The sequence below is a fragment of the Grampus griseus genome (genome assembly GCF_964374135.1).
Source record: "Grampus griseus genome assembly, chromosome: 2".
NCBI lineage: Eukaryota > Metazoa > Chordata > Mammalia > Artiodactyla > Delphinidae > Grampus > Grampus griseus.
This window is the reverse complement of record NC_139018.1, coordinates 74,565,657-74,575,900: the sequence shown is the minus strand read 5'-3', so window position 1 is coordinate 74,575,900 and position 10,244 is coordinate 74,565,657. Positions and strand designations below refer to the sequence as shown.

Here is a 10,244-nt window from a genome sequence, read left to right as displayed (position 1 = left end):
AATCAGAAATTTAAGATTTTTGTAAATGAGCTGTGAGCATGAGCCCCGCCTCTCTGCCCATCTCAGCTTATGCTCCCCTCACCTTACTCCTCCCTATGAAGCCCTTTGCTCTGCCCTCCACCTCCTGGCCTTTTCCTATTTATCTTCCAACCACCCATCCTTGTTTTTTATACCACTCAGAGGGTAAGAAAATTCTAGGAACCCTAAGACTAACCCTCTCCACCTCCACTCGCTGCCTGGGGCCCAGCTCTACAGTGACTGACACCAGCAGTGAGCACCTAGCCTCCTTACTCACCGCCAGGCCGGAAGTCATGAGCCCGCTGGGCCCTGCAGCTGAGAAACTTCCCATTTATGGAGTACTTGCAGAGCACTAATCACAGAAGCAGACTGTCCCTGGTGAAACACTCCTGCCCTCCATCCTCCACCCTACCAGGCATTTTCAGTCTGTCCTAGGCAAGACAGATGAACTCGCAGCCAGGATGCCTCAAAGCGGGCAAAGATGCATCCAGAGAAAAATCATAATCATTCAGGGTGTGAAAATGCTAGCATCACCTTGGCCAGATCCAAGAGGTCTTCCTGGAAGAGGGCCCAAACTAGATCCTAAAGAATGCTGTCAGTAGTTGGTATAGAATTGTGAATTTTAGGCGAGGTGAGAGTCCATACGATAAGCAAACTAAGGGGACAGTAAGGGCTAGGGCTGTAAGAGGGACCCTGGACTTCCTGAGAAAGGGGCGCAGGAACACAAGCAATAGCCAGAGCCATAGAGCTGGAGAGGGTAACGGAGGAGGGGGGAATGATCTGTGAGAAATGTTGGGACCCAGCCTGTGGTAAGCAAGCTGACAGAGCGGTCCCAGAGTTTAAAAGGAAAATCAGCCAGGACAAAGGATTTAGAAAGAGCCTGTGGGAGTGGGTGTGATGCCCACAGGAGCAGAGCTGAGGCATTCCCTAACAATCAGTCCCCGGAGAAAGGGCTCCCCCTTAGGCTCCCTTACCCTTCCTGCCTGGCCCAGCCTATCCCCACCTCCCTGGTGGAGGGGCCCTGTTGATGACACACTGCCAGCATCCTCACACCCAGCACTAATTGCATACCGTTCCCTCTCCCAGCAAGCAGGAGCCTAGGGAAGTGGCCGAGGGGACATAGTACAGTCCTGGGACACTGGCATCTTGGCTTGGGGAAGACTCAAGCACCTTTCACTCCACGCCCTCTCCAGAGATTGGGGAAGGGGCTCCAGAGATTCTCATCCTTGCTTGCTGTTCTCCCTCTGGGCCTGCCTTCCCCAGTGTAAACAATCACTGGGTCCCACCAGCGTTAGGCCCAGTGGAAACAGTGAGGCAGGGAATGTTGATTTCCCCTCCCATGCCTCTCCATCACCTGGCCTCTGCCTCTCCCTGCTCCTCTCCTTCTCCGTAGCCAGCTCGAAACCTTCAGCCTGCTATCCTCATCGTTGTCCTGCTCCAGACCTTTCACCTCCTAGGGGTATCTGAAACTTGAAAGTGGACAGAGATTTAAGGTAGAAGAATGTTCCTCATGGTGGAACGCTTCAGAATGCTGGAGGGAGGACTTGAAGGTAGAGCTCACTAGGAAGCCCTGTGCATGTAGATTTATGGGCCTGAAAGAAGAGTCCTCTACGTGCTGGGTGTGTGATCTACGAGGTGCAAGCAGTAACACCGTTTTTGTCAGCCACAGTGAAGCCCCAGGTGGCGGGGAGAGGGGACTGACCTTGTACAGGCAGAATGGGGAAACTAAGATAGAGGGTCTTACCCAGGCAAGGGTGGGGCACTAGGGGGCTGCCACCCAAGTTATTTTCACCACGGCCCAAGGAAAAAGAAATGAGGCGACTTCAGATCCTATCAGGATAGACACCACTGTCCAAGGTGCCCAGTATCGGGGGTGTGGGACTCATGCAAAGGCCCTTGGTGGGGAGGAGGGAGGTGATCTCAGTTATGAGATGGGGATCAGGCTGAAAATCTGAGATAAATCTGAGCAGATACCAGAATTCGGTCCTTAAGGAGCAGAATCTGGGCCTGAACCAAGCTCCAGGCCACGCTGGGAGGGGAAAGGGACCCCCAGCCACACAGCCTGAGACTGTGGGAGCACCAAATTGTTGGGCAACCTGCTGAGTGCCAAACCCTTTATCACACGTAGCTAACCCTCACAACAAGGCTGTGCCGTGGGCATCACAGCCCCAATTCACAGGCTCATGAGCAGCTTCAGAGGAATACTGCTCCAGTCTCTACTGAGAGGCAGACTTAAATCTGGATCAGCTCGGTTCCAAATCTCAGTCTGTCCCACTATTACACAGGACCTCCAATTCCTGAGGGAGCCTTGACCTAGGCAAGTGCACAGCCTCTTACCAGTGGGACAAGAGAGATGGTGGTTCAAGATGAAACCAAGCATGCATCTATGGCCTAAGGCTGGATTGAGGGCAGGCAGAAGTCATGGTCAAGAATCTTCACTGGGGTCTCCAGCCACTGACACTCTTATCTAGTATCATAGAAATGAATTCTACCACCTAAATGAGTTTTCCAGAAACATAAAGCTCAACCCTTTACAATTTAAAACTTTTAAAAAACTCATTCTGGAAGGAAATCACTCTAAAACATTACACTCATCTTCAGCCCATCCGCACTATAAATCCTTCTGGATAGCTGAGGATCATTCATAGACACCAAAAACCTCGGCAGCAATGTTTTCAGAAGCTGTAACAGTGTCAGAAAAGCAATTTGCCTTAATGCCAGGTGACCTTGGACCACTTTTTAAATGCTTACGACTGCTTTAAAAGTTTTCTGTGATATTGCTTCCCTTGCTACCAAGCTATCAGGGGTCACTAGCTGCTGTAAATGTGCTTCTAATCTTTGAGCACAGGAACACACATGGAAACATTAAAATTGTGAATAAAGTAAGAACAAGTAGGCTGTAACTGAGGACTGTAGAGTCTGTCCAGTGAGTGAAGCACATGAAGACTAGCTGCTTAAGAGTTCTTTCTGCTCCCTCTAGACCCCACAACGTTACCCTGTAGTTGACCTCCACATAAGTGAAGCGTCACTGCACTAGTAATCCCTAGATCACTATTTGCTTCTTCAATTGGAAAAGTCCACTGAAGATCGCAATATAGATTGTCCCCAATAATAGGAGACAGCTGGAATATTTAAGACAAGGAAGACAGCATAGCATAGAGACGAAAAACAGTCTTTGGCATTGGAAAGATCTGGGTGGGAATCCTGGTGTCCCCATTTTCCAGCTGCATGATTGATTTGGGGCACAGGCCACTCACCCACCACTCTGAGCCTCAGGGTCATGAGGATGAAAGGAGAGAATGCAGGAAGGTGCTTAGCACAGCATCTGGCAAAAATGGAGAGAGAAGGGGCCAGGAAATCGGAATGTGTGTTTGGGTCCTTGGGGGCACCGGGAAGACAAGAGTGGGAGCCTGAAGGGAAAGGGACCGGGCAGAAAAGGAGCAGTAAAGGAGCCCCGCTATCCTGGCTTCCCTCCTGCCCCAGAGGTAGGTGTCATTGTGTGTCTGCCCTGTGTAGCCCAGAAGGCCTGGGGCTGCCCCAGAGAGCACTGAGAAGGGGGCTGGCACCTGCACTGGGGATTGGGAACTTCTAGAGGGCTAGCTGTCTCTCCCTTTTTTCCTGCTCTGATTAACACGAGGTTGGTGGGCCAGGCAGGGAGGGAGAGATGGGGAAGAAGTCCCCACAATGGTTTGTACCCACCTGAACCTAGTGAAAAAATGAAGCTGCCAAACAAAGCAGCCATGTCTCCTTTCTCAAAGCCCCCATCTGTCTAGGGGCCAGGCCGGGAAATGGGTACTGCTGTGGGCCTTAGCCCAGAAGGGGTAATATGGGGAAGAGGGGGTGGCAGAGAAGCTTGGTGGGGGGGTGGCTGTCCTCCTGTCCCTGCGTCTTTTTTGGTTTCTTCCTTTAGCCCCTCCATTTAGCTACTGAGCTCCCACTCTGGGCTGAACACTGGGCTAAGGGGCTGGGATACGGAGACAAATCACACATAGTCCTGGCTCCTGGAGAAAGACCACCCAGGCCCTGGGTCCTTGCCTCCTCCCATCCTCAGCTCCCTTGCCCACTGACCCCTCACCCCACTTCTCTGAACCCGTCTCTTCTGCCCCTCTGACTTTGTTCTGTTCATGTCTTAACCAGACTCTGCAGTGTGTGTGCTCCCAGAGGGAAGCGACGCAAAGGGGGCGGGGAGGGGGGGGCAGAAAGGAGGGAATCCCGCTGACATCACGGCTCATTAGCATATGTGACCTCATCAGGGGGTGGGACTGTTTCCCCAGGTGTCTAGGGGGAGGGCATGGGGGGGTGGTATTTAAAGGGAAAAGCTGACAGTGCTGCTGAGTGAGGGAGCGGGTGCTGCAAGCCGCCAGGCTGCACACGCACACGCACACCGATGCACACGGACCTCGACACCGACATGGACACGGACACAGAAACCACAGCACTCTGCCCCGCCAGCAGCCACCGGGCCTCCCCGCCAGGGACGCCCACACCAGGTGAGGGCTGAGCTGGCAGGTGCTGGCTGCAACCATGGGGGTGGGAGCTGAAGCTTTGGTGGGGAGGTCAGAACTAGGGGTTGAAGGAGCTCGAACGCAAACAGCAAGAGGGGAAGAGCAACTCAGGAAGTGGGGAAGCCTCCTGCCCACACTAGGACTGGGGCTCGTATGAGGTGCGGGGCTAGGGGACAGAGGTGGGCTGCCTAAATGTCCCCTCACCCATCACCCAGGGCTTCCCTGGGGAAACTGGTACTTAGCCCCTAGGTCTGCCTCATTCCCAAGAGGTTGGGACGGGCAGGAGGGAAGGGGGAAAGACGAGGGGCAGCCCACAAGCCTGGGAATCACGGGCAGGGGGCTACCTTGGGGAACCGTTTTGAGGGTTTCTCTGGCTCCTGGAGGCCCTGGCTGCCAGTCAAGTATTGATCCTGGGCTATTTCCAGCCTCTCTCTATCCCCCTTTGTTATGTCTGTGGTTCCTCCTCCAGTTACCCTGGCCCGTGCATTGTCACTCTCCCTGCTCCTGCTCTCTCGCTATTTCTCCTCCTCCCTCCCTTTCTCTCTCCCTCCCTCAGCCTCACGACGAACACAATATTCTGTCAGACTCACAGGGACAGCCAGGGGTGCAGAAGGATTCTCACACACAGACATGCATTGGGGGATGCTTACCTACAGGGCCATGGGAAGAGGCAGCCCCTTTAACACACCCATAGAGACCCAACACACACATCTCAGTGAGCAAAGGCCCTTCCCTGGGAACAGACTCCCCACAAAGTTTTTGACTCTATCAGTACCCAACCCCAGAACCTGGGCAGCAGCTTCAGTTCATCCCCTGTGTGGGGATCATCAGTGTAGGAAGCAGGAGGGGGCAGGGCCTCCCGGTGGAAGGAGGGGCAGCCCCCGGCCAGAGGCCTAGTCTGGGGGTGTGCCTGTGTGTCAGTGTGAAGTGTGAGTGGGTGTGCAAGTCTGCACACAGGTGCCTCCCCTGCATGGGGCATGTTTTGAATGGGTTGTGGCTAGAACCACACTGGGCAAGCCTTCAGGTCAGCCCCTGGGAGCCCCACCAGTTCAGGCTTCTGGTGGAGTTCAGTGGAAGAAGGTCAGACCAAAGATTCTCAGCTCCTTCTGGGTCACGGTCATGGACTGGGCCTCTGAGGCTGGAGCAGCCAGGACTGAGTCCTCTGCAGGTGTCTAGGCATACCCCACTCATAGCTTCCTTCTCTTTGCCCCCCCAGAAGCAGATGCTACACTGCTGAAGAAGCCAGAGAAACTGTTGGCAGGGTTGGACTGGGGCGGGCCACCCCCTGCCCCGGGGGCCCCCAGACGAAGAGGAAGTATGCCTGTCCCCTACAAGCACCAGCTGCGGCGGGCCCAGGCTGTAGATGAACTTGACTGGCCACCTCAAGCCTCATCCTCTGGCTCCTCTGACTCCCTGGGCTCAGGGGAGGCAGCCCCCACCCAAAAGGATGGCATATTCAAGGTCATGCTGGTGGGGGAGAGCGGCGTGGGCAAGAGCACCCTAGCAGGCACTTTCGGTGGTCTCCAGGGAGACAGTGCTCACGAGCTGGAGAACCCAGGTATTTGGGGGAGCCCTGCAAGAATTGAGGGTGCCTCTGGAGCCCTAGTCAGGGATGGAAGAGCTCAAGGCATGAACAGTCCTGGAGGCCAGAACCTAAGAGAAACTGTTTCAATGCTTTCTGTGGCAACCTCCCTGGAGGGAGGGATCTAAAGGGCTGGGATCTAAAGCATCCCTGGTTACCAGGTCTAACAGGTGTTGGGGAGCCTCCTAATGGGCTCTATTCCCTGTCCCTATTTCCCAACAGAGGACACCTATGAGAGACGCATCATGGTGGATAAGGAGGAAGTGACTCTAGTTGTTTATGACATCTGGGAACAGGTGAGAACTAAGATGTGGCTGCAAGCAGGTGATGAAACCTGGGAGAGCTGAGGAGGGGCAAAGTATGGCTGAAGGCTGAAGGCTGGTGGGACTACAGCCCCTGGTTTTAACATGTAGTGGAACCTGACCTTTCATATATATTGTCTCAGAGAGCAAAGGCTCACACCTATGCACACACCATGGTATTGAGAGCTGCTGTCTGGTTTCCAGGATCTTCTGACCCAGAGGAAAGTTAGGATCTGGATTCGACAAACCCTGCAACTGCAAGCCAGGCTGAACACCCTGAAACTGACCCCCTCTGTACATTTTTCAGCCTAGAAGATCCTGATCTGAGAGGACAGAAGCTCAGGGCTCTGTAATGTCAGGGAAGGGGAAAAAAGTGAGGACTTGTGAATATTTGGACATAAATGATTACTATGCAGAAACGAGAGGCCAGATTACACACACTTGAATAGCATTCATTTTTTAAGAGCTTAAGCATAAGAAAGTAGGATGGGCTGTCTAGGATCCTATGTCCCCCATTCGCCCATGTGGAGCTCACATTACAATCTTCTCCCTCCTCCACAAACGCACCCCGAGTATGGAGATTCTGCCATTAACTAGCTCTGTGTCCTAAGCAGGTGGCTTCTCCCTCACATCCTGGCTCCTCATCCTTGAGGTGTAAGGTGCTGGGCAGGTTCTCCCATGCCTCCAGCCCTGACATTCCACGACTCTCTGCCCATCTGCAGGGGGATGCAGGGGGGTGGCTGCAGGACCACTGCCTTCAGACGGGGGATGCCTTTCTCATCGTCTTCTCGGTCACCGATCGACAAACCTTCTCCAAAGTTCCAGAGACCCTACTACGGCTCAGGGCTGGGAGGCCCCAACATGACCTGCCTGTCATCCTCGTTGGAAACAAGAGTGACCTGGCTCGCTCCCGAGAGGTCTCACTGGAGGGTGAGTACCCTGAACCTCATCCATGTTTGCAATCTCAGGGAACCCTCTCCCTTCCAGGACACCTCTTCTCCATAAGGCCTTTTAACCTCCTGGGTGCACAAAATTGCAGTTAGCCCCAGGCTAGAGGCAGACTCTCAATGCCCACGCCTAGGACCCCAGACTCCCTTCTCCTCCCCCTCACCTCTTCTCAAGGCCCCTTTCTCCCTCCCCCTCCACACCACCACCGCCCTCCACTTAATCCCTGATTGTTCTATCAGTTGCAAGAGATCCATTTGCCCCAATCCCTTTCCACTGCACGCCCTGGGCCCCCCAGGCCCAGCCTCGCCCGGCCCCGGGCCCAGCGCAGCCCCGTGGGTGGGCGGGCGGGCGCCTGAACACGTCCCTTCCTGCAGAGGGCCGCCATCTGGCAGGGACACTGAGCTGCAAGCACATCGAGACGTCGGCCGCGCTGCACCACAACACGCGGGAGCTCTTCGAGGGAGCGGTGCGCCAGATCCGGCTGCGGCGGGGCCCGAACCGCGCTGGGGGCCCGCAGCCCGAGTGGGGCAGGCCCGAGGGCCCCGCGCCGCCCACGCGCCGCGAGAGCCTCACCAAGAAGGCCAAGCGCTTCCTTGCCAACCTGGTGCCGCGCAACACCAAGTTCTTCAAGCAGCGCTCCAGGTCGTGTCACGACCTCTCCGTTCTCTGAGCCGCGGTCGCTATGGTCACCGCGGTCGCCATGGTCACCGCGGTCGCCATGGTCACCGCGCCCTCCGCTCGCCCGCTCGCCCCCTCGCCCCGCCCCGCCCCCGTCCGGCTTCCTCTGTGAAGACAGTCTAGGAAACCAGAAACTCCCGGGACGCCCCGGTGTGACTACGGGAGCCGGGCCCCCCGCCCCCGGACCCCGGCAGGCGTCGCCCCACCCGCTCCGCGCGCTCTCCGGTTACCTCCCGGCCTCGGGGCTCCTGGAAGGCGAGGACGCTGACCCGCGGGGGTCGTGCAGCGGCTGTTGGGCGGGGCGGCTTCCGGCGGGCGGGGAGGAAAGTAGTTCTGCGAGGTATTTTGTTTTTTTGTTAATTCACGCTTGACCACCTCTCCCGTAAAGAGATGCTAAAAGCAAGAGCTGGAAAAGTGCTTTGTAAACTCCTTTACAGTTTTCCACCTTTGTACTCAGCGCGAATATGCCTCAACTTTAAGAGATCCTTAAAGGTAAAGACACGGAGCCGCTTCTTTGAGACTTTCCTAAAGCGTCCTGGCTCTGATCTGCTACACTTGTGCACTTTGCCTTTAAGAAGTTCTTAAAGGCAAAGGCCTGGAAGCGCTGTTCTTCTGAATTGATTGTGATTTACCACAGCACTTCCCCTTTAAGGTTATTAAGGGGAAGGTGTGCAGAGACTTGCCTGAAGAGCTGAGCGGTGGCAACCCGCCTTTAGCCAGGTCCCAGGAGGCACCAGCAAGGCAGCCACCCTTCCCTTTTCAATAAAGAATTTTTCTACTGCACTTGCTTACTTTGACCCTCTGTTCTCAAAATCCCCCCACGGAAGGGATGGGTGGATTTAGGTTCCTTGCTCCTCTGAGCCTGAGTTTTCTTGTCTGTAACGGTTCTAGGGAGACTCCGGAACTGACTTAGTCCTGGAGTAGTCATAACAAAGGGCAAAAGGCCCCTAAAGATTACGGAGCCCAGCTTGTCCCTTTGCCAATGAAAAAACAGACCTGGAGAGGAGCAGGGACCCGTTAGAATTAATTTGGTAACTCGGTGACCAAGTCCCCATCACCTTACCCCTTACCGGCAAGGAGCCCGCTGGAGGCTACATTTTTTTTTTTTTTTTTTTTTTTTTTGCGGTACGTGGGCCTCTCACCGCTGCGGCTTCTCCCGCCGCGGAGCACAGGCTCCGGACGCGCAGGCTCAGCGGCCATGGCTCACGGGCCCAGCCGCTCTGCGGCATGTAGGATCCTCCCGGACCGGGGCACGAACCCGCGTCCCCCGCATCGGCAGGCGGGGCATGTAGAATCCTCCCGGACCGGGGCACGAACCCGCGTCCCCCGCATCTCAACCACTGCGCCACCAGGGAAGCCCTGGAGGCTACATTTTGCGCCTAGAAGTACACTCAGCTGTGGCCTGGGCTGCTTCAAGGTGGAGCCACATCCAACAGGGAGGCCCATCAGCTGGGGCGTGATAGGGTTGGCCTGCACCTCCCCAGCTGTCACCTGCAAGGTCCCTGTGAGAACTGAAGCTGTCAGTGCCTCCCCTGGGGACGCCCACGCCTGCTGCTGCCTGAGCTAAGAGTCTGAACAAAGAGCAGAGGCAGCAGTTCCCCTCACCCCTAGACATACAATACAGCTACCCGAGCACCTGAGGGCCAGGCCTCCACTCTACCCCACCCAACTTCCCAGAACTCGATGGAAAGAGGGATGAGATGTCTCCTGAGTCCTTGCAGCTGGGGAGGAGCCAAGGGGACCAGCCCAGCACAGGTGATGAGATGATGATATGAATAATGACACTATCCTTAGGACTTTATCTCAATTCTTTAATGACTATATGGTGTCACTACCTCTTTTACTGTGGAAGAAACAGTAACTTGCCTGAGGTCAATAACCAATAGAGCTGGGATTGCACTCTCGTCTTCTTGATACTTAATGGTGATTGTATCCAGCCTTACATCTGAGGTTCCCCTTCAGTGAGGATGAGGGGAAGAGGGAGAGGGACAGTAGAAAGAATGCAGGGGACACTGGGCAGAGCCATGGGCAGTGGCTGTGGTAAAAGGGCCAGAGAAATTACACGGCTATAGTGGCGTAAGCCAGCTCTAAACTCTGGGGACCAGGAACAGCGGCAGTGCAAATTGTAAACTGCAGGAAAACACACTGGGCGCGTTAAGGGACCAGATGGTCCTATAGTTGCGTTGAAACCTCAGGGACATGAAGAGGAGG

The 10,244-nt window shown here is 55.2% G+C and overlaps 1 protein-coding gene across 2 annotated transcripts; it reads left to right on the top strand.

Moving 5' to 3' along the window:
• Positions 1-4,405: 4,405 nt before the first annotated feature.
• On the top strand, positions 4,406-8,025 carry REM2 (RRAD and GEM like GTPase 2; the record flags this gene model as incomplete). Of its 2 annotated transcripts, XM_082648044.1 has the most annotated exons (5): positions 4,406-4,508; positions 5,740-6,081; positions 6,328-6,401; positions 7,130-7,337; positions 7,730-8,025. In XM_082648044.1, 5 exons carry the CDS (start codon positions 4,406-4,408, stop codon positions 8,023-8,025), a joined length of 1,023 nt encoding a protein of 340 aa, XP_082504170.1. The 2 variants fall into 2 exon arrangements, with proteins under 2 accessions (XP_082504170.1, XP_082504171.1); XM_082648045.1 differs by lacking the exon at positions 5,740-6,081.
• Between the last annotated feature and the right edge of the window lie 2,219 nt (positions 8,026-10,244).